Raw genomic sequence first — 24,589 nt, forward strand, 5'->3', positions numbered from 1 at the left:
GGTTAATGTCTTCTTTCATGATTACAATGTACCGTATTTTCCACACTATAAGGCGCACCTTCAATGAATGGCCTATTTTAAAACTTTTTTCATATATAAGGCGCACTGTCGGCTTTGGAGGAAATTGAAGGTTTTTAGGTGCACCTTATAGTGCGGAAAATACGGTACATTGTAATCATGAAAGAAGACATTAACCAAATGTTTTGCTATCTTCTTCTGTGATAATATTCTGTTTTGTTTTCATCTCAGTGACAACAGTCCTGCCAAAGCTTTCTCCATCTGCTGGAGTGTTTACTTTGATCAAACACAGATTAAGACTCGTGCAATGAATGCCGTCAAAGGTGACCTCTTCACACACTTGATCCTCTCATCCAACCATGAATCACACAGTTAATTTTCTTTTCAGAACCTGCCGACCATGTTTGCTTTTAGCCCAAAGCAGGAAGGAAATAGAGCTTTTTATTTATCGAAAGTAGGACTGGAACAATTTGATTCATCATGAATCATCGATTAATCAACTAATTTAGTAAACAAATAATTGTTAGTTGGAGGAATAAGACAAAAAAAAACACATTCAGAAGTTAAACTAAAACAGTATAAAAATATAGACATTTTTGCATGCAAGATAAAAAATTATGCTCCGTTTTCAATAAACAGCTTAGCTGAAGTATTTCTTTTCTTTGTTTTTTTTTTTTCTTGAAATGATCAAGCGTACATAGATGCATTTTAGGCAATAAAATGTAGATTTTCTTATTCAAAAATGAAGAGAATTTTTTATATTCTACAAAATAAGCTTAGGTGGCTAAATTATTATTTTTTTAATCCAATTCCTCAATTAATCACTAGAATAACTGATATAATACTTGATGACTAGGCCTGTCACAATAACAAATTTTGCTGGGTGATAAGTTGTCCCATAAGTTATTGCTATAAATGATAATATTGTTTAGAGAACATGTTCAAGTAAAGTAATGGTAATGACATAATAAAGCAAGAACACATTTTGAAAGATCAATAAACTTTAAATTCTAAAAAACATCTAACACTGGAACTGGAAGACATTTAAAAAATCCAAAATAAGTAAACAAAACAACAAATAAAATTAATTATGAAGTTTCTAAACAAAATTGTCCCTAAAAAAAAACGGGTTAGTTGAGACTAAAGCACCAGACTGAAGACTTTTATCATCCAGTTTTTGGTAGAAAGAGAAAAACTATATGTCATACAAATGGAAATTATTGATCTCCTTTCAATTCATCAAGCAATTAATTGATTTATTGTGACAGACCTCTGATTACTCAAATAACTGTTAGCTGCTGTCCTAACTGAAAGTCCTATCTTAATCGTAACATCACATTTTGCCCAACAGATATCTGGATTTAACTAATTTTTCCATAAATACACACGTCGGAATACGTCCACCAGCAGCTCTTTTAGGTCATTAACTTCTTATCTTTGACTCACTCAGCAATCCTCTATTAGCTGCCCATGTAAATGAGAATATTTAGTGGAACTGCACTCTAAAAATCACGTTTTCCAATTTAAAACACTCCAGAATATGGGCCCTGCTTATCTAAACGGTATTTCTGAACAGACGTCTCATAACATCAGCTGGAGCAGCAGGCTGACTGCATGCTATGGGGCTGCCACCTGACACCACCTCTGGGACTCCAGCGCAGGGCTTTCCACTTGTTTCCCCGAACACACTCTGCAGAGACACCACAACACCAGACACGCTGCAGGCGGCTACAAGATTTACTGAGAGGGTTTTTAGGAATGATAAGATGCCAGATGACAGGGAACACAACACATCCCAATTCTGTTGGTGTATATTACGTCTTGTATGAACGTTCGGCAGCCATGATGCTTTTGAATATGGGTCACTTAATTTCGGTATACGGCAGGAAACCCGAGCTGGTTTTACACAGTACAGGGAAACCAGCAGAACGGGCGGAGCAGCCCAGAAGGGGGTTCTTCATGCATTCTTTCCCAAAGACCAGACGCTGAGTGAGTTTTAGAGAATGCCACAACATGATGGTGACTAAAGGTGGAATCACACCACCACCGATTGGTCCACTTCATTCCAACTCCAGTTCATTTGGGTTTTTTTATTCTATTTGGTGATGCAACACAGATTATGAAGAATTTATAGGGTGTACATTGGCAGGGAGTTGGTAATTATTCTGATTCTGTATGTCTGGTTGTTATTTTCCATTTTCATTATTGCTATGGGTCCAAAGATTTTCTTTAGTTTATCATCACTTTTTACATAATAAAATGTATTTGTTGGTTCTAGGCATATAAATACAATAACATGGTTTTAATTACAAATTAATAATTATTGAGTGATCTGTTTAATTAAATTGAGATAAGGTGTAGGATTAAATAAGTGTTCACTTCTTCCTACACCTTTTTGAACAGAAAATATTGGTAAGCCAATTATTTTGTTCTTGGCTATGTATGAACATGCTTTCTCTTGTCCTACTGATTGCTTGTTTCTTGTTTTTAAAAACCTGTTTGAAATAAATAAGAAAATAAAAGTCTGGTTTGTTTGCAGAGGTGTGAATGCGAAATCAAACTCCACCTACAAGCCTAGGTTTTGGTTCGGTTGAAGTGAACTCTAGTGTGGTTCAAATTCAAGCAGATCAAAGACTTCTCCAAAAGCAGGAAACGGACTACAACGCAGGGTATTATGGGTAAATATTAGAGTGGGAGAAATGTCTCGTGGTCTTCCACCAACAACAAAAGGGAAATCATAAAACCGCTACAATTTGATGCCACTATTTTTCTTTAATTTTGTAAAGAAGGAAACTGTGCACAGTGTCGCCTTCTGAGGCTTTTGTGTCGTTTGTGTCTTGGTGCAGCGCCACCACAGGCGAGGAGGGGAACGTTTTTTTCAAATGGTTTGGATCATTTCACTCAGTGCAGTGTGAAAGTGAACTGCACCAGCTGAAAGTGAAACAAATGTTGCAATTTTGGTCCATAATCAAACCAGTGTGAAAACACCCTAAAACTACAAGCTGTAAATATTCAAAAAGAGTGACATTTCTATATGGGAATATTTGAAAGAAAATCTACAGCTAAAAGATGTGAACACTGGTGGAAGTGGATATTTTGTCAGATGTTTAATCTGACAAAATGTGTCAAAAATACTACACATAGCACTACAAGTGGCTACATTTTGACCTTCAAAACAAGCTAAAAAAAGATCTTCCCCAAGACTGCATAAACCATAACATCATATTTCTGCATTACAAAATTAGTTTCCAATTGATTTTTCTAGAATATGAATTTTAGGATTTTATTAGCTTCAGGTCAAAATCATCAAGATCTTCATGGATTAGCACCACTCTGTGCTTAACGAATCTGTATTATATGGATTTTACTTTATGAATTAAGTTACTGAAATATTTTCTATTCTAATTTACTGAGATTCAGGTATTTTAATGAATCAATGCTTTTCAAAAAATTGCTAACATACCAATTCCCAGTGAACATTTATTGGTCACAGTTACATATAAGCAACGTCTGAATGACCTACAGGTGTCTGGGTTAGAATATGTGAAACTAAACGATTATCTGACTTATATATGGACATTTAAAACTCTACACCTAGCCTTCTGTAAGCAGCGATTGACAAGCATAAATAAAAAAGCAAATTCAATGACCTGGACTGGAACTGCAGGCCTTTCAATTACACAGACACCACCTTTGCTAGACAAGCCACAAGACCATAAATAATGCGTAAATAATAGATAAGTCTAGGATTATCATGTGTAACTGTATCTCAGTGCTGTGTCATCTACATCATGGAAACTCGATCGTAAAGGTCTTACCAGCATCTCCAGAGATATTCAGATAATATTCTAGTCACTAAACACCTGTATTAAATATTTATAGACCATTTAGGTAACAATGTGTTTATCCATTTGCCTGTGCATGTCAAATATGGAAATATGGTAGCATATTTTTCACTTTTCTCTCAATTTTGAGCTCTCAAAGGAAAAATTCATGTTGATATTAGTGCAATAACAGCAGTCCAAAAATGACTATTTTAGCTCAATCATACTAAAATAAATGAAACGGAGTTTCACATTGGTTGTTGTCTGGTTTATGTTGCTAATGATTCTGTTAAAAACACTTGTTCAATAGCTTATCAACTCAAATCACATGGCAGTAAATCAATGCATTCAGGAATCAAGATATGGCAAAGATGACTTGTTGAGGTTCAAACACTGAATTAAAATGTTGAAAAATTATTATTTAAGTGAATTTAAACATTTTAACCCTAACCCCTGTAGGTAAGAACAGAAAACTGAGGCTATAGCCCACACAAACTCAACCAAATTGGGCAATAGCTGCAAAAATGTTGCCTGGTAGCATCAAACCTTGGTGTAAACAACAAATATACCGTATACCAACAGATCAGGCTGCTGGTGACCAGCATCTACTTTCAGCAGGATAATGCTCCATATTTCAAAGCTCAAATCATCTTAATCTGACAATGAGTCCAATGGTTTTTGCAATCACCAGATCTCAATCCATTTGGTCAAAAAAAATGGAGTCGGGGCCTCAAAGGGTGTTGGGAATCTACAGGTTTGAGGTGGAAATGTTAGAAGAAATTCAAAAATAAACTAGTACATACATCTATTCGTTACCAATATTCGCTGTTATGATGGTCAGAACCAGAAACGTTCAAGTACAACTGCATTAGAGCATCTGTAAAACATGGAGGAAGAGGAGATAGTCATCATGGACATGCAGCTAAAAATCTGCTGCATCTGTGTGATGTAACAAGTCAATATGGATCTCCAAAAAATGATTTGCTGAATCTCAACCACAAGATTAAAGTAGAATTACGGGGTTACCAACTTATTTCTAACAAGGTATGTCTAATAAAGCGTTTCTTTTACATTGTGCACCCTTGAAATATATAGGTCAAATCAGATATTATATTTTTCCATCTCTAAATCAGGTCCAGATGTATTATTAAGTATTTTGCTCAGTGGATTACTGGTATTGTCTAGTTTTGGTGCATCTCCTCCATATTATCAGTGGTTTAACCCTTTTAAAAACTTTCTGGAGGCGCCTCTGGGTTCATATAAAACGTTAAATCGTTTATTTACCCATAACCCAGTTAATGTTGCTCAACAGATCCTTACCTCTTTGATTTTAGCCCGTCTCTCCTTAGTTTCGGGGTCCAGCGGTTCGTGTCCCGTCGCTCCGGGTGGACGGTGATATTCAATGGGAGGTATTTTATTCACATCATTCCCAGCCTGACCCGCAATGATAAGTTTCTTGTCTTTTGATATGTCCCATTGTATCTCCTCGGGTCGCTTTTGGAGCGTGTCCTTGGCCTCCAGCAGCGCATTTTCGTGGTCCTTCTTGATCTTGGCCAGGACCCGGACGTCGCTTCCAGCCAAGCCGGAGTAGCTGCTCTCCGGACCGGTGCGGGTGTTGGTCTCCACCGCGGGGGAGCGGAAGAAAACTCCGCTGAGTAGCTTCGACGAGTCCGGGAGGAAGAAGATAGCCCCGAAACACAGGGTGATGAAGGCGCTGAACACCAGGAGAAGAATAAATTTCTCTGTCAGCCTGAAAGAAGTCGGGCTGGCAGACTTCCTATTCGGCGGAGCGGTGAAAGGCAGAAGAGTTGCAACTGGCATTTTCACCTCTTTTTTCCTTTAAAACAACTCGAACCAAGAAGAAAACAAAAAGCTTTTAAAAACTCTGTTTACCTCAACTTTGGCTTACTCCGCTCACAAACCCATTTCCAAGTCATATAAGCGGACTAAAACGAAAAGCGGACGGTTTAAAATCTCCGGTGAAAAGTTGGTGGAAGACAAGCTTCCGTCCATGCCGAAGCCTCTCCGCAGACAGACCGAGTTCCAACGGCTCTCACACACAGGAAGCAGCGCTGCGTGGGCGTGGCCAAAGACGTAACTGACAGCAGGGAGGAGCCAATCACATTGCGCCCCGTCAGAGGTGGGAGTTTTAGAGGGGAGTGGCTAACGGCTAACAGCTGGGAAGAACCATGATGAAGAAATTCTATGGTGGCCTGAAGCATGTGAGAAATTCTAAAATTTTTGAAAAAATTGACCTTTAATATGAGTAAAATTATTTAACAGAGGAAGAAAATTCAACATTAAGGAATATCTGAAAAAGTTTGAAAAATTCAAACTTTAATTTGAGTAAAGTAATTGACAGGACATGAAAAAGTCCCACATTAAGGAATATTTTTTAAAGAAAAATAAATGGAGGTTCAATTATTATTTAAAGAATTGTGATCAAATTCTATTTTTAATCATTTCAACAATGACATATTAGGGTCATTGCAGATAGAAAAAAAGAGTGCATTTCTGCCAGAAAACTCAAAGAATTTAAAGAAAAAACTTGGAAATGTCTAATCTTCAAAGTCAAAAATGTCTAGGAAAAGAAAATCGAGACATTTTTATATTAATTTCACATATTGTTTAGGAAAAATTTTCTAATTTTAAATCAGAAATGTTTTGATTTCTGAGCTTTTTCTAGATATTTTTCTCACAAATGTTCAGTCTTTGTAACTCAGAAATTCTCTTGTTTTTCCTAGAAAATGTGAATTAATCTAAACATTTCTGAGTTCTTTGGCATAAATATATTTCTTTTTTCCTATTTACAATTGCACAAATATGTTGTTTTCTTGCAAAGTCCCTGGAAACTTCTAGATGTAGATGAAGAAAAATTTGCCTGAATTTATAGGGAGAAAAAAAATCTACCCTTTTTTATATTTATTTATAATAAAAAATATTGTGTTTGTTGATTTCAGGAATTATAAGGGATGTAAGAAGAACAGAGATAGAAATTCAGTCACCCATCATGATTCGTGCAGAACATTTCTGACACTGCTTGATTTTTGTTGTTTTTTGTTTTTGGTCACGGGATTGCTGAATCGATGAGTCTCTGACCCAAAATGGCCACATAGTGCTGATCCAACCTTTGTAATATCTACTTGGGGAAAATCTCAACAAAACTCAATTGGACTTTGTGAACGCAGCTTAAAGTGGATCATGTGACTAAAACCCTTGCAGTTTAATTCCTATTGACTGCATGTACAAGCTAACTACCAGGATAAGTAAATGGTTACGTAAGTCACATTTATCCATCTCTTAATTCCATTTGTGTTTGTAGAAAGTTCAGATAAAAACTTCAATTGATATAACAAAACACGCACTTCAATAAGGTTAGTAGATTACAGCTCAGAACAAAAGAAAATAAGCTAACGCTCATCGATTACTGGATAGATACGAATGACAAAAGCACATTTTTCCACTCTTGGCAGCATTGTTTATTGTCTTGCCCTTTGCTCATGTCATATGACTTACAGCTTTCTGTCCCCTGACCTAGTGATTCCTTGAAGAATGAGGAGATTTTGTTTTGCGGGCCTGTCACTCATTAATCAGCAGATAATCTGGCAGAAAAAGTAGAAGTTTTTGCTGCTTCTCATTTATAGTTTTAATAATCAAAAACCTTTTAAAGAGATGTGGGAAACTTCAGGGTAACTGTTTATTGAAACAAAATGTTCTTTATAAATGTCAGATTTTGCATTTGTGTAACCTTAACAAAAACATAGACTTTGCATCCCTTAGAAAAACATGGGTACTTAAACTTTAACAGTTTTCCAAAATTATAAACTACAAACATTTCCATGTATTTTGTAATTTATTGAGAATCCACTGAATATCCAGCTGAAAACAGACATTTACATTCATGTGCAAGGACTTTACTTCATTGTCTGACATTAAATCAGAAACTTTTTTTTGTTTTAGGACAGTTTGTTTCTGTAAAATGATTTCTATTTGCTAAAAGACCGGGAGGGAGCAAAAGAAAGAGACAAGACACTCTGTGGATGTAACTTAAGGTAACGCCTCAGAAAGGAGGAAATGTTTTTAACCAGATTTGATCATAATCAAAATAATAAATAATACTTTATTTAAAATGGACAAACATCCTACAGTAAAAATGTGATTTTTGTTTTCAATAAGAGACAGTGAAACGTTATATTGTTCTGTATTTTTTAGAAATTCAGAGAGGATGTGGTGGTTGTTGTTTTTTTGTTTTTTGTTTTTAAAAATAAAAAAGAAGATTCCTTTTTTAAAAAACTTATTTATTTTTTATGTATTGGATTATGCAATGGCGTCCACACTTCTTACTGCTTGGTGGCGGTACTGCTTACCTAAGGTTTTTTGCTAAACTGCCAATAAAACTCAAGAAGAAGAAAAAGAAGAACTCAATGCTCTATTAACCCTTTAGCAACTTTTTTTCTTACCATTGTTTCAGAAGCAGCTCCTATGATGAGCTCAGCAGTTCCACCAGCTGTTTGCTAATTTCTGCTGGCTAGTCTGAAGGAGCTGAGTGGGGGAGGAGCTACACCTCAGAGGCGGAGCTAAGTCCATCCAGGTGTTTTTCACACCTGAATGGTTGCTATGGAGATGAAAGGATTTTTCAAGCTTGTATGAACGTATCAAAGCAGCACTCCAGGTTTGTCTTTGATGAGACAATAACATTATAACATGATGGAAAACTCTAAAAAGTAAATTTTACATAATACTGCCCCTTTATCGCTTCTAAAAACAATAAAAGCCTGACGTTGTTTAGAGTGGTTTTATGGATGAACACATTAGAGCTGAAAACTGTGACCTTTGTTTGACAGATAAACGTTTCATCATTTAAATTATCTGCAATCTTAGTAATAATAGCTTGTGCAAACAGCAGGTAGTTTGCATGCTGTTTAAAACTGAATACAGATTTAGATAAAAGACAGCAAAATGAGAGAAACAAATGCATCTCGGAGATCTGCCGTGTTATTACTGATGGGTGTGTGCTCCTGTTTTCTCTCCTCTGAATCCGTCCCCACTGTGTGACTGGAATGCAAACTTATTTGTTGACTGGTAAACATTTTGTCGAGCAAATAGCTTGTCGTGCCAATCCGAAATCACTGAAAGGAGAGCTGCAGGAACCGAAAGCTTTGTCACGTACGGCGTGCACCTCACCTAAACTCCACCAGCGGGAGGAGAAGCGTACAGATGGAAACCCTAATCTGTGGGTGACAGATGCAAGCTGCCATCCTGACGCTCTAATTTTGGGATGACAACTTGTCTAAGTGACGACGTCCGTCCGTGTGATTAGTTTGTCTTTCTGGGAAACAAACAGAAAATGAAAACTGGGATGAAATGAATGGCATGTTTCCCTGCATAATTTCATGAACGTTTCATTTCTTTGTTGTTACAACTTAAAGCTACAATTCCTGGGATTTAATTTGGAGTTGCAACCTCTTTGGTTTTGCTAACTTTTATTAAGAAACTGCCCACACAGTAATTGTAAATGCTCTACACAGCAATTACAATTATGACACAGAGCATTTTTGTAGAGTGCAATATTTCTCATTTCCAATCATAAATGACTACAACACTGCGTCAACACTGGAGGCAAACAGTAAATCTACTGATGTCAGCGGTCCGCTGCAATAAAAACCTAAATTATCCATCAGTCTAATGTAACCCGGCTTGGAGAAAGTGGGAAATTTGTTCTATCCATAATGTATGTCTGATTTTAAATTCATAAGCCCTCTTTGATGTGGCTGATCAGAGAAGCTAAACACATGAACTGTTGTGACTCGATATTTGATTTTTGTTGCATTTCAATATAGTTTGTTTTATTGAGGCAGCAGTTTGTTCAGATTCTGGCTCTTCTGTAGTTAAGCTGGCTCCACAATGAGACACTTCCTCTTTAAATGTAAAAACATTATGGTAAAATATCACTTTGATCAGATCTTTCATGTCTGCAAACATGACTGTTAGGTTAATTGGCTCAGATTGGCTCTTAAGTGAGAATCTGTAGCTGTGTTTCCATTACAAATGTGCACAAAACTCTGTTTGATATTCTACTAATGTTGAAAAAACACAATTTACTAATTGCAGCATTTCCTACGATTCGTTCTAGGGCCACTGTAGACAGAAGAAAAGAAGGAAGTACATTTCCACAAAAACCTCAGAAAATGTTAAATTAATCTGACATTTTCTAGAAAAAAAGAGAGAAAATTTAAAAATCTGCTAGAAAATTTCCTGCAATGTTTAGAAAACATTTAAGTTTCAAAAGTTGATACTCGTCAACTTTCAAAAGTCTAAACTTTTTAACTTTTGAAACTCAGAAATTTCCATGTTTTTTCTAGAATATTTCCAAGTTTTTTTGAAGGAAATTTTCTCTTTTATTCTATGTCTAAAGGTCTCTGAAGTTTTCTTGAAAAAACGAGGACATTTCTGAGTTTGAAAAGTGAAAAAAATTGCTAGAAAAATTTCAGAAATTTTGAGATTTTCTAGAAGAAGGTTGAAGTGTATGGGTGTCAAAAGTTTAAACTTTTCCACTTTTAGAAATCTTCTGAGTTTCAAAAATCTAACCTTTGTGACTTCTGAGTTTTTCCTCAAAGATTTATGAGAGTTTTTGACAGAGATTTACTTTATCTGCAATGACTCTAATACGCCGATGTAGTCAGAGTGGCCGTTGCAAAGTCTTAATCTTGATCTTGAAGAAAGTTTGTGGGCAGAGCTGAAAGCTAAGGTGACCTTTAAACCTGATTAGCCAGATCTGTCGAGGAAAATCCCAGCGTTCATTATGAACGCTGGGATTTTCAACAAGCTTGACTGAAAGTCATTCAGGTTAAAGGGCATTTCTCTCAAATACTTAGAAAAGTGTATTTATGTAGAAACTTTGCACTTTACAGAAAGTAAAAATTAATTATTTCTTGATCATTTCACTCCTAAGAAATGATACAAAAAGGATTATTCTCCTCCTACATAAACTTACTTTTTTTTAATGTAAAATTTACCAACTAGTGTTTCAGCTGCTTTCTGTGCTGCTCTTTCACTGACTAATTGAGTTTTCATATGTTTTGACGCTAAGATGAGATAATCAAAACTTGTTTATTTTGCAAACAGAAACAGTTTTTTCGCATCACATGAGTCACATGATCAAAAACCAGATGCTACTACTGGCGGAAATGACAAAAAAGATAACAGGAAGTGGAATTCAGATGATGGTTTTCTATGTTTTTTAATGACTTATGGCATGAACAAACATATCTATGTGTGATTTTAATTGCATTTTTTTTTAGTGGAAACATCAAAATCACAAAATTGCGACATTAGTGGAATATTCACCAATTTATGTGCATATCTGTAATGGAATCGCAGCCAGTGAAAACCATTTTAAAGGTAGAAACAGAGAAAACTTGGATTCTTAACATCAAGAGAACAAGTTAAACTGTCTACCGTGTTAATCTTATTTCAGTTTTTTTATTAACATGTATTCACTGACAGTTACCTCAAAGCGTCGACAACAGAAAAACTTGTTGTGGAAAAACCTGAGAAACAGTTTGCAGGCGAAATGTTTGACTCTGTTGCGTAACTCCAGCCTTAACCCAAATCCTACAGCCTGAGGAACAAGTTTGATCCATGTAGGCCGAAACCTGTCAGATTTAATGGATCCCCTGCTTTTATCTTGGTTTCACACAACAGAGTCCTGGACAGTTGTTTTGCCCAAGAAAGGCGTTACGTCATGGTTCAGAATCGCAAACCAAGGACAACAAAAGAGTTTTTAAAGCAGAATCAATGTCAGCTAGAAAGTGAAAAACCTGGTTTGTTAAAATGCTAAAACTTTAGACACAGCATCTTTTTTTGGAAATCACAGTGGTGATTGAACAAGGTCTGGAGTAACATATGTACAAGAGAAAAATACTTTTTAGAATCAAAGGGCCTCATCGGTTAAAGAAATTTCAGCCACAGTTTGCATTTATAAAAACACCGCAGCCTGATTTCTCCCTTTCATAACATGAAAATGATTGCGTAACATTCAGCCAACAAAGGCGAATCCAGCTGCAGATCCTTAAAGGCCCTGCTGCAGGTTTAAACAATTACTTCTCTGGAGAATAAAAATACTGGGGAGTCTGCATGTCACCAGAACGTGGATGGAGAGATGAACATTGTAATGTCCTTGCTGTATCCTGACCTCATTGTCAAATCTGTCCAGTAGTTTGGGGACCAAAGTTGCAACATTTGTTACATTTTCAGCTGCAGTGGTTAGCTTCCACACTGAAAACAGAACCAAACCGTTTGAAAAAGCTGTTCCCTTCCTCACCTGTGGTGGAGCTGCTGCACTGAAGGAAGCAACATGAAGACCAATGAGGAAGACACTGAGCGCAACTAGTAGCGTCAGAATTTAGCAGTTGTAGGATTTATATTTTGTCTAAGGTAAAAAACAAACAAAAAAAAAAACACAAGTCATTTTTCCCGCTGGCGATAGATTAGCATGTTTGTTTTGGTTATATTTACCCAGAATGCCCTGCAAAAGTGGACTACAGTACTTCCTGTTTTTGGAGCGGCCCTTGGACCACTTGGCGTTCACATATATGTTCAAACCGAACCAGAGTTCACTTTAACCAAGCTGAGAATGAGGTTTGTAAGAGGACCAGAGTTCGCTTTTCAGAGTTCAATTAGCATTCACACCTTGTCAAACAAACCGGACTTCACAGACAAACGAACGAGTTGGATTAAAGCGGACTAAACATCGTTGGTGTGAATGCACCCCTGGAGGTCCAAAACACAAACTCTGGTCCTGACTACAGTGCAAGGCATTCTGGGTAAATACAAGCAAAGCAAGCATGCTAGTCTAGTGCTAACAGAAAAAAAATTATTCTGGTTTTTCAAAGGCTTTGGTTCATTTGACACAAAGCAGTGTGAAAAGGAACCACAGCAGCTGAAATTGAAACAATTGTTGCAACTTTGCTCCCAAATCAAACCAAGTTTACTAGACAATCATGTGTCAAAAACAGACTTTTATTGACGCGGCAGCAGGAAAACAGCTAAAAAATGAAGGACAGTTGGTCCTGGAGATCAAGATTTGGGTTTCTGACCTCAAATGGGATTCCTGTTTATAATAAATCATTAAACCACTTGGCCTTCAAATTAAAAGACAGAGAAGATTAAAATCAGAAGGAGATTCAGAGAAGCGTTTGCTTGCAGCTGCTTGATTAAACTGATTATTCTGCTCAATCTTGTGAAGGTCATAAGTCAGCGATGAATCTCTTCTGTCCGTGTGTTGATAATAATCTGGGATAATATTCATCATTTTGCCCTCAAAATGGTCTGTCAGGCATTTTAGTGATGTAAAATAGGCCAAGCAGTGATCACCCAGATGTTTGATGCTTCTGCTCCTCTTCCTCTCTCTCTCCAAATATAACCTCGCCCCGATCTGATTTAACCACCGTGGTCTCATCCCCCCGGTGAAATGGACTCATTTGTGCAAACAGAGGAGGAGAGAAAGAGGAGACAAAGCAGAGGGGATTGAGAATAGAAGGTCCAGGAAAGAGTCCAGAGGATGGAGGGATGAGAGGGCCGGGAAGGGAACGTGTGCTGAAGAGAGCAGGATGTGCTCAGCGAGCAAGGTCACTAATTGGGTTGAGACTTGTAGCTCCCTCGCAGTCCTTTCCACTTGTTCCTGACATAAATCAGATTATTTCTGAGATTCTTTAATAAGGGAAAGGAAAATATGTCAATTTCTACAAAGAAGCTGGAAGAAGAGAGAAAATAACACCAGAAAAAGGGATTTATGAATATTTGAGCTATTACTGTGAACACTTCTGGTACTTTAGTTGGACTCAGAATGAGAGAAAAGAGGAAAATAGAGCAATGTTTGATTGATTTTAGTGATTCTTTCCCTGACAAAGACTGAGAATAACAACAAGAATCATTTAAAAAATCAAATATTTATTCTGCAGAAGCAGTTTTGGTTTAGTTTATGGATAAAATATCTGGGCACAATTTAAAAGAGACAAAACTAACTTAAAACTAACCCTTAAATCAATAATTCCTTAATATTGATGAAAAAGTTCTAGTTTCTTTGGCCAATTATATCACTTATAAGATGGGAAAATGTCTTGTTAAGCCTAAATCGACGTGAAACCCGTTTTTCTTTCAAAATAAGTCAGAAATGCAATATTAAGTAAAATTTAATTGATTAATATCAGAGGTACCTAAAAATAGTACTGAAGTAAGAGTAAAAAGGTATTTGGTAAAAAGCTCTGATCAAATTATCAATCATTTAAGATTTTAAAATTACATAATCACACAGATCAAAATATAAAAAAGTGTGAATTTTTGGTATTTTAAAGATGAAAATTACAATAATTCATTTAGGTAACAAAAATAACAAAATCAGGCAAAAGAAGACGTTTCCAGATCAGTTTCTTTCATTATAAAACTTATGAAACTTTAACAAGTGCAGGTGTGTGTCTGTGTTTGGTGAATTTTTGGTTAAAACATGTTTATTCTTCATTAAGTGGGTAGAAAATCCAGAAATTTTACTCAAATAAGAGTAAAAGTCCTTCACAATAAAACTACTCAAGCAAAAGAAAAAGGTACATTGCAGTAAAAATACTCCTAAAACTAAATATAACTACCAAACTCTGATTAATATTGGGAAACATATGAAGCAGTAAAGTGACTGTGTCTCTTTAAGGCCTGATGGTGTGAAACGTCGGGTTTGCTCTGCTCCCCTGTTCGTTTGCTAGCCTCTTCAGCGCTCACCAGCTATTTTTAGTCATTTAAATTTGGAAATGTAGTGCATGGATCAAAGTCTTCTCTCCCATCCAGAAAAGTAACTGCTGGGGGAGCAGAGAAGAAAATAAAACAGAACATTTTTAGAGCGAGCACAAAGCCCAAAGAGTGAAGCTATCAATAGAGATCATTCTGATGTTACTTTGAAGGTCCAGAACCAAGCAGACAGCGTCTATTATAATCCCTCTCAGGGAAACATACACAGAGCATTTCATGAAAATTAACTCATAATACGAGTCTCTTCAACACAAAACTTAAAATAAATCCCTACATATATGAGCTGTTTCAGTGAAAACTTCTTTAATTCATCACATATGAAATAAAGATGTTTGATAACAAACACAAAGTTTATCTGTATGTTTAATAGATTGTTGTGTTATTAACACATTAAATTACCTTCATATTGCAGAATGCTTTAAGAGTTAAAATGTTTTTATAAAATGTTGTTTTATAAATAAGAACAGCAGCAGCAGATCTGGAGCTGGAAAACAGGATTTGTTTCAGTTTTACAGAAAACCATTTCTCTGGTGGAGAAAAATAATGTTTAATTTAAATCTCAACCAATGAGATCTCTGGATTCACTGGGGAAATGGATGAGGCATCCATCCATCCATCCATCCATCCATCCATCCATCCATCCATCCATCCATCCATCCATCCATCCATCCATCAGCAGCATATTAATCTGCTACAGAGATGGATAACTGGCCCTTTTCGGCCCAATCTTCAGACCGACCCACTGGGATTTGTCCCGGTCTTCCCGATTATCCAGTCCAGGCCTGGTTTCTTCTCCTGTCTTTCTCGCCAGCTTGAATCTGCGGTAACAAACTCCACGATCTGAGGACGACAGAGAAAAGACAACAAATGCCAAAGTCCGTTCCCGTCGGAGCTCAGCAGAAGAGACTCAATAACCTGCAGAATCTGTTTCTGACAGAGAAATGAAGAGAGCGGCAGAGACGCGCTTCGCTCTGCGCTTCGCTCTGCGCTTCGCTCTGCGCTTCGCTCTGCGCTTCGCTCTGCGCTTCGCTCTGCGCTTCGCTCTGCGCTTCGCTCTGCGCTTCGCTCTGCGCTTCGCTCTGCGCTTCGCTCAGCCAGCCGGGAGCAGCAGCTGCTAACCTTTCAGCTCCACAGTCACTGAGCAGATAGATGACAGTCCTGCGTGGAAACTATTCACGCCCAGCGTGAGCCGATTGTCTTTGCATTTCAGGTTTTTATTTTATTTGATCGTTTAACAGCAGGAGTCCAAACAGTCAACACCTCAGCATCTGCCGCCTGCCCGCTGCGCGCCGCGCCGCTGCCGGTAATTCATCATCGTAGCTTTGCTCCGCCATCACTTCCAATTATTAGGAGATTATCAGACACACATTCAGCGAACAGAGGATCATTTCCCATTAGCTTCCCACACCTGGAGATGACAGGAGGAAGAAACCTTCTGTTAAACAACGCAGTCACTCTCACAGGAGATTCATGACGGGGCTATGGATTAGGAACGAATCTAAATGAATGAATAATTACGATTCTGATTTTAAACTCCGAATTCTGGCTTAAATCTCAGACTTTGATCTCAGAATTCAAACTTTTCCCCTCAGAATTTTGACTTCAAATGTAGATTTATTACTTTTATTCAGAGAATTTTGACTTTTATCTCAAAATGCTGGATTTATTCCTCAAAATTAGAACTTTTTTCTTCAGAATTTTAACTTTAAATCTAGAATTCTTACTTTTTTCTGATAATTCAACTGACGTTCATCTCAGAATTATAACTTTTCTCAGAAATTTAAATTTAAAATTAAAATGATGACTTTTATTTTCAGAGAATTATGACATAATTCCAACTTTAATCTCAGAATTCCAATTTTTTTTCTCAAAAATCGGACTTCAAATGTAGAATTATTTCTTTTATTCAGATAATTTTGACTTTTATCTCAAAATTCTGGAGTTTTTTCCTCAGAATTAGGACTTTTTTCTACAGAAATTTGACTTTAATTTTAGAATTCTGACTTTTCCCCCAGAATTCTAACTTTGTTTCAATATTTTCCAAAATCCAAATAAATAACCAAACATTCTATAATTTATGTTGTTAGTATATAAAAATAATCACATAGGATTCGTTGCTATAGGATTTGTAAACCTGAACTCTATCCACACTGAAAACGTGATCCAAATTCACTTAAGTTTTAAGACCAGATTTAAACAATGATGCATAAACAACTTAAGCAATTCAGATTCTGAGGAAAAAAGTCAGAATTCTGAGAAAATTGTGTTTTTATTCATTTTCCAAAGCTGATGCAGAAACTTTCTCTTATTAGAGTGTTTCATTAATGTATATCTATCCCCTAAACCTTTCTGGAGATTTTAAAATTATTTTTTAGAGAACATTTAGCCGTTGTTTCTGGAGATCATCTGTGAGGTCAGACACTGATGTTGGACAACAACAATCTAATTCAAATCAGGCAAGTTCCTCAAAGCCAAACGTGCTCAGTTATGTTATTGAATGGTACATTTTTAAAATATACATACTGTCAAAGTTGACATGTTTGCACAAAAACAGAGAGCAGAGATGTCAAAATTCCACATATAAATAAAAAATAGAGGATCCACTTTTACGTAATGTGATATTCTATATTCATAGTCAAATTAGTTGGAGTTCATTTTGTGAGAATTATAAAATTTTAGGTAGCTAAAAGTCAAGAGATGTACAGAGGAAGTGGAAGATTTGGGGTCAGAGAAAGGGCAACAAAACAACAATAAATCAAGAAAGTTACCTTCTCATGGGAAATAATGAAGAGAAATAATCAATAATCAGACAAGAGAGTGGCAAAGAAACGCTTTAAGCTCCTTTAAAAAAAAAAAAAAAACTTTAATCAATAACTGAAGTAAAAACCAAAGAGTACCTTCATGATCCTAACATCGTCACACATTTGTTTTCGGTTTGTTGACCATGTCCTCTGAGCTCACGTTAAATAAATCAGACAGAGCAGCACACTCATCCCTTATACTGTGCTTCAGGGACTTCAGCCAACGCTGTGCATGCTCAAGACTCATGGAAAATACTTATTACTGTCCACAGTAAGCTTTCACGGACATGCAGACAGGCTGGATGTGTTCATGTCACATCCATTCTCAAACAGCCTCTGCTTCCGTTAGCATAAAGCTACATTTAGTGAATATTAGTTGTTGTCCAGCCGCTTTGAGCCTCCAGGGCCGCGCCATCCGTCATCCGCTGACAACAAGTTGCTCAGATATGAGGAAGAGCGCTTCACACTTGGCTGCCCACCACACATTTAGTTAACTGATGAAAATGATGGATGTCACGTTGGGAATAAAGGGCAGATGACACACGATGCACAAGACGTCTTCAGCAGAAAACTGACAGAGTGTGTCTGGTTGACGAGTCGCGGACTTAATGGTGGCGGGGAGACGAATCCAAGCTGTGTGTTTATTATCTTTTCACTCACTAATCCCTTCATTGTTGGGTATTGTTCATGTAAAATGTGCAGATTTTAGTTTTAGAATGAGACCATAAAAGGAAATGCAGAAAGAAAACATTTTAAATTCATTTCCATTTCTACAAACAGCCCAACGTTTTAAAAAATAAGCATCCAGCTGTTTTTGGCAGTAGGTCCATGTTTTTTGGAGTCTGTTCCAAAAACCTCTGGAATTTAACGTCACAAACCAGCAGGCACGGCCCCTCACCTAGCAACCCCAGTGAAGCTCAGCCCGTTACCTAGCAACCCCGGCAGAGTTCTGCCTGTCTCCTAGCAACCCCAGCTGAGTTCCAGGACATCTGGTCAGTGACAAGAGGCCCTTAAATGACTTTATAAACATCCATTTTAACCCTGGCAGCCCTGGTATAGTGTTTAACCTTACAATGTACCGAGGGCGTCCGGTTTCTCCTATCAGTGGATCAAACAGTGGAACAAAAAACATCTCAGATTTACAGTTTGGAACGACTGACTAAAGAAACTGATAAAGACACTAAGATAAAGCCCTAAAGGATTCCTCATCATAGCTCACTGTCACTGTTCTTAAATTGTTTTAGAAGTACCACTGGTGACGTTTGGCTTTTTGAATTTTGTAGTTCTCAGATGACATTTTGGTATAAATTGTTTATAAAGTAATTGCAAATATGGCCATATTGGATTTTGAAGTTGTAGGTGTCTACTTATGCTGTGGTTAATTTATTGCCTTTTGTCCAAAATGTTTATGTGTGAAGGATTTTAAGCCAAACCTAACAGTTCAACAGTGGGATTTGCTAATGGATACGTTCATTAACCAGGCTAACTGCTGTTAGCAGTACAAGCTAACAGCTGTATTTCACTATGGCAGTACATTCATCAAAATGTGAAGTATGTAACTTTCACAATGAGCTGTTTAACATTGAAAAAAGTAAAAATAGAAATTTTAAAATTTTTCTCATGCATGGTGTAAAAATCCCAACAAAAATATTTTTTTCTCCTTCAAACTGGACAAAATTCTGACTTAATTCAAAGTGACTTCAAATTCCTGTTTGTCTGTCCACTGCTTAGTTGGAGAAGTTATTTTACAATCTTTGTTTTAACTTTTAAAGATTTGAACAATCAAGTTTCTCAATTAGTTTATCTAACATTTAGTTTGATTTTATACTTCAGGAAGAAAAAATGTTTTAAATTAAAAAAATTAAACTGGGTTTATTACTGTAGATCTATTTGTTTTCATACCCTTCAAACGGTATTCAAGCTGTTTTCCATAATTGGTTGTTTTTGATGCAATACTTTTTGGGTTGTTGTGATGGTTTTTATATATACACTTTTCTGCAGTGCAGCTGCACAAATCCACAGTATCAGTAATGCATTCTGTTTAAGGTAAACTTAATAACGTTCACTACGCACACACGGGTGTAAAATCATGATTTGAATGAAAGTGAGGGATTTATCTCAGCAGTCAAGACCAAAGTCCGATGTTAGGGGTCTTAAAAAATGCAGTTCTGGTTATTGTCTGTTTTCTAATGGTGAGTTCAGGAAGCTTATCAGTATCTACAAAACAGAACTGAGAAAAAATAGCTTTCCACTTCACTGGGTAACTGTAAAAAAAATAAAAAATTCCCACAAAGAGAGAGAGTTTATTAAGATTTATGGTGAGCAAAACCATGAATTAATAAGCAGAAAAATGACTGATCACATCCCAATAAAAACAAACACCAACCCTTAGAAGTTAATAAAGTTTTATTTGACATCAGTCGGTACAGGGAAGAGTTCAAACATCTAAATCTGATGGAAATAAAGATTGGATCCAACAGGAGATACAGCTTCAGAGAGGAGCTCTTAGGTGGATGTTTATTTGCAGGATCAGATAAATAATGCATGATGGAGTAATCCGCAGAGCGGGCAGGGCTGCGGCTGCACAGCAGGAAGGCAGGATTTACCTAAAGAAACACAGAAAAGAGAAGTTACTACATTTTGATGGACTTTCAAACCAGGCAGAAACCTCACAAAAATACTTGGTAAGATTATTTGTTTTTGAGGCGTTCTCCCTTATGTGGTCAATCTTACACTGAAAAATGAAGTTAATTTGTTACATGAAATCTTAATAAACAATATATTTACTTGGATTTACTTGATTTGATTACTTGTAACAAATTAACTACATTACTTTAGTTGGATCACCTGTTTTCCTTTTTCAGTGTTAATTTGGTTCTTTTTTTATCATTTTCAACTAAAAATACTCTGTCCATTATTATGAACCAAAAAAGTTTGGATTTGCATGACAATAAACATCACATCAGTTCAGTAAGACAGAAATGCTCCCACCTCCACTTTTATTTCTGTCCACCTATAATCCATAATTATGCTGCATTCAGTGTAACCCAAATGTGGGAAATCCAAGCATTTTTGTGTTTTTGACTTTTGAAGCATGAATTTCAGATGAAACTGCTACATGAATAACAAGGAGCTTTGAACGTTTGTATATTTTCTAGAACGATTATTTCATTTTGTCTGGAAGATGCAGGGTCAGCAAACAGGCTGTGAAAACACTGAAAAGCTGAGTCAGCACTAACATAAGGCGTGTGTATCAGTGTTTGTATTGACTTATAGAAACTTGTGAGGGATTTCCTGCAAACCTTTAGGTGACAACAGATCTTTGTACAACTGTCACATCTTAACTGGTGGATCCAGGGAAAGTGGCTTGTGAGACAGAAATGAAGTAACTAAAGTAAAAAACTGAGACTTGTTCCCCAAAGACTTGAGCCTTGACTTGGACTCATGGTGTCCGGCAGGCTTGGTTTGATTAGAGACCAAAGTTGCAACATTTGTTACATTTACAGTGATTAGCTTTCACACTATCAAAATGGCTGAAGTTAGCGTTTTGTTGCTTAGCAATAGAAAACTGAGGTTTATGGTTAGTGTTTTAAGCATACTTTTCTAGTGACTTAGCATTAACTCCAATCAAATATTGTGTTGGCATTGTGCATTAGTGCTTGCTAAACCAATGTTTATGATTAGCGCTTTTAGGTTAGAGGAACTCATGTTTATGAGCTGTAGGGTAAGCACAGCTAACGTTTCAGTTAGCGGCTTAGCATTAATTTCAACCTAATATTGTATTAGCATAGTGTTTTTGTGATAGCAGAACTACTCCTTATGATCAGCACTATAGGGTTAGTACAGACTTTTCAGTTAGCCAATTAATATGATCTCCAATCAAATATCATGTTGATATAGTGCTTTAGCTTTAGTGGAGCTGTTGTTCTTAAATGGTCCTATAAAGTTAGCACAATTAACTTTTAGGTTAGTGATCTAGTATTAACTCCAACCAAATATCATGTTGGTATATTGCTTTAGCTTTAGCGTTAGCAGAGCTGTTCATAAATGTTGCTATAAAGTTAGCGCAACAAAATTTTCTGTTAGCGGTCTAGTATTAGCTCCAACTAAATATCATGTTGGTGTAGTGCGTTAGCAGATTTATTGTCCATCATTAATGCTAGCATAACTTGGTTTTCAGTTAGCAAACTAGCATTTTCTCTGACCAAAAATAATGTTTGTATAGTGCTTTAGCGTTAGCAGAACTATTGTTTATGATTAGTGCTATAAGATTAGTGTAACTAACTTCTCAGTTAGCGTTAGCAGAACTATTGTTTATGATTAGTGCTTCAAAGTTATCACAGCTAGCTTTTCAGTTAGCGATGTCCAGCTCTGCTATTTGATTATAAACATGTTGCTGACAGATTGTGAGGTTTGTGTTTTGGTAAAGAGGTGAATTGATTACCATTGTTAAAGTTCCTCTGAAGCTAAAGCAACACAATTAACATAAACTGTCCCATAATCATCGGCTTGTTTCTTTCATCAGAAGAAAGACTTTGTCGTTCGCTCACATAGATGATTCAGGGTCAAACTCTGAGGCTTCTCTGATTTTTCAGAATGATGATCTAAAATGAACCAGAATCATGACAGCGGTGGTGCAGGAAAATTTCTGAAAGCAACAGCACTTCATTAGAGTGGATAGGACACCATGATGAATGCTGATTAAGGGGAGGAGAAAGAATATGGGCTCCCAGGATGTTTGAAGGATGGGGAAAGAGAAAAGAAGCAGGCAGAAATGAAGGGCAGAAGAAAAGAGGGTGACGAAGAGGAAGGAGGACAAGACAAGTAGTGTGATTTTTCTTGAAGAGAAGCAAGAGGAGGCAGAAATTTTACACAAAGGCGAGACAGCTGCCAAAGATGCAAACAGAAATGATAAAGAATGCTGAGTGACACTCGTATACGGTCGCTTTTCAGAGAAACGCTGCAGCTGCCGAGGAAGCGTTCACGCTACACAAACATACGCACTTCTCAGCTGAAACACTCACAGCTAAGACTAACTATTGTACATATCTCTGAAAACTCAGAAACAATACGTACCACATTATTGTGTTAAAACGTGTTAAAATAATGTGTTAATTTGATTACAACAATGGATACTCTTTTGTAAAAATATAAAGAAAAAACTAGCTTAATCTAAACCTGGTGCAGGCTATCTTTAATTTTTTGCTCTTTTCATTGTTAAATCAACAAATTGACCCAAAACAAAAATGGTGATAGCTTTCAAATTGTGCAGTTTTGAAGTCAATTCAAATGTAGATATTCTACTCATCCCCCCCTCAAAATAAAATGTTACATCTGTGGTGTTTCCCTTAGAAACACAATTAAAATAACATATTAATAAGTTTATTCACACAATAAGTCATTAGAAAAATGCTGCACCATCATCATCCAGCTACTTCCTGTTTTGTTCTTCTTCGTAGTTTCTGCCAGTAGCAACATCCTGTTGTTGATCTTTTCCAGTTTGGCAAAATACACTAATTTTGATACAACCATAAAACAAACTCAACATAGCAGAAAAACTTTTTATCAAAAGACATGAGTTTTTTAGAAATTGGCAAATTTCCATTAAGCACAGTTATTTTTGTAATTCAAATGGAAATGCAGCTACTGTCAATTTATTGTAAATTTTCTGCAAAAATGGTTTTAAAAAAAATCATTGGGTTTAATGATACTAACTCCCACCTGAAGGTGGCAGTATCTCTCACTTTTACTATTCTGCTGCCTCAGCCTCAGTTCATGTCTGTGATCAAAATAGTGAGTAGCTGAGAATCACATTTCCTGTCAAAACTGTGTTTCCATCTAACATAATTAGGCAATTTGAGATTTTGAGAATAAATTCACTCAATGGAAACACGCAAATTTCCCCAAAAAAAAAAGAAAAAAAAAAGTTTTGACGTATTGAAATAGTTTTTTTTTTCCTGCAAAACTGCAATGGAAACACTTTTGTTGCATCAGACAAGTCACATGATCAACATAAGGATGTTACTACTGACAAAAACCACAAAGAAGATGACAACAGGAAGTAGTGGGATGATTATGGCTCAGCATGTCTTTAAAATGCATGAATAAACATATTCATGTGTGATTTTAATTGCGTTTCTTATTTAATGGAAACACCACAGTTGTGAAATTATAGTTTTTCTATATTAGAGGAATATTGACAAAGTTTTGCGTACATTTGTAATGGAAACGCAGCAAAAATTACAAAATTCATTACAAATATTTGTAAGTTGGCTCTGGAGAATCTGTGACTTTGTGAAAAATGACAAAAATAACAGCAAAATGCTGAAAAGATTGATCAATGTGAAAAGATGTTCAGTATTATTTAATTTTAAAAAGAACTAATCAAACACAGAGACAGCTATTTATTAATATATTAAGAGTTTGTTAATGGGCCCTTTAAGGACATTCATAATCTCGATCGGGCCCAAAATGAAAATGACTGACAGTGCTGATCTAGAATAAAATTAATCATGACATCCTGATCACCACTTTATCTACACCTGAAGGTCATTCTGCCTCCTCTTTTTGACGTGTCAGCTAAATCTCCAGCAGGTAAGTTTTAATTTCGTCTGAGTGACCTCTTCCTTCACATGCATGTGGAGCTGCATTAAAAAGCCAAGGCAGCTGCTGTTCCGCTCGCATCGCTGACAAGTACTTAAGATGGGGCATTTATTTCTCATTCAGCGGATATCAGGCTGGTTCAGCATCGACATCTCTTCCACACGCTGATAGATTGGTAGTCAAGTGCAGCAGTGCTTCCACCGAGCTTTCAGCACGGCAGAGCGTGGCGCAGCTGCTGGCTCTCCAGGTACCTTTTGTGTTTTTTGAGAGACTGGCTTGCACTTCTTCATCTGCATCATGCATCGGGCCGTTCGTCGCCTTTCAGTTTCCAAGGGTAATGGGAGGGAATAACAGTGCTTGTCAAGCCTGAACATAACAAGTGCTGTAACACTGTCAGCCATTAAATGAAAGTCGAGTTGGCATCATCCATCATTGCATATAAATTTGTTTTCTTTTCCTCTCTAGTTTGTTTAAATATGTTCACTTTGGCTAAAGAGGCAGCTGCTGTTCTTTTCACAGTTGCACTAGATAAAAATATAATAAATG

General features: G+C 36.6%; 1 protein-coding gene and 1 long non-coding RNA gene across 2 annotated transcripts in view; one reads left to right on the plus strand and one right to left on the minus strand.

Annotated features, from left to right (window-relative positions):
• The window catches only part of LOC106959811 (mannosyl-oligosaccharide 1,2-alpha-mannosidase IA-like), a 68,777-nt gene extending 62,870 nt beyond the window's left edge, over positions 1 to 5,907 (minus strand). The window contains exon 1 of the mRNA XM_015052592.1: positions 5,163 to 5,907. Within this exon, the coding sequence (XP_014908078.1) occupies positions 5,163 to 5,663 (501 nt within the window). The 5' untranslated portion in view covers positions 5,664 to 5,907. The remainder of the gene's footprint in view (positions 1 to 5,162) is intronic.
• Positions 5,908 to 8,322: 2,415 nt separating this feature from the next.
• Positions 8,323 to 21,979, plus strand: LOC106959813 (uncharacterized). The gene is made up of 3 exons (XR_001427441.1): positions 8,323 to 8,453; positions 11,223 to 11,225; positions 21,969 to 21,979. It is a non-coding gene; the product is annotated as an uncharacterized LOC106959813 (long non-coding RNA).
• Positions 21,980 to 24,589: the final 2,610 nt, after the last annotated feature.

The sequence above is a fragment of the Poecilia latipinna genome, unplaced genomic scaffold (assembly GCF_001443285.1).
Source record: "Poecilia latipinna isolate Pla-1442-1.1 unplaced genomic scaffold, P_latipinna-1.0 Scaffold1121, whole genome shotgun sequence".
In the NCBI taxonomy this organism is placed as follows: Eukaryota; Metazoa; Chordata; class Actinopteri; order Cyprinodontiformes; family Poeciliidae; genus Poecilia; species Poecilia latipinna.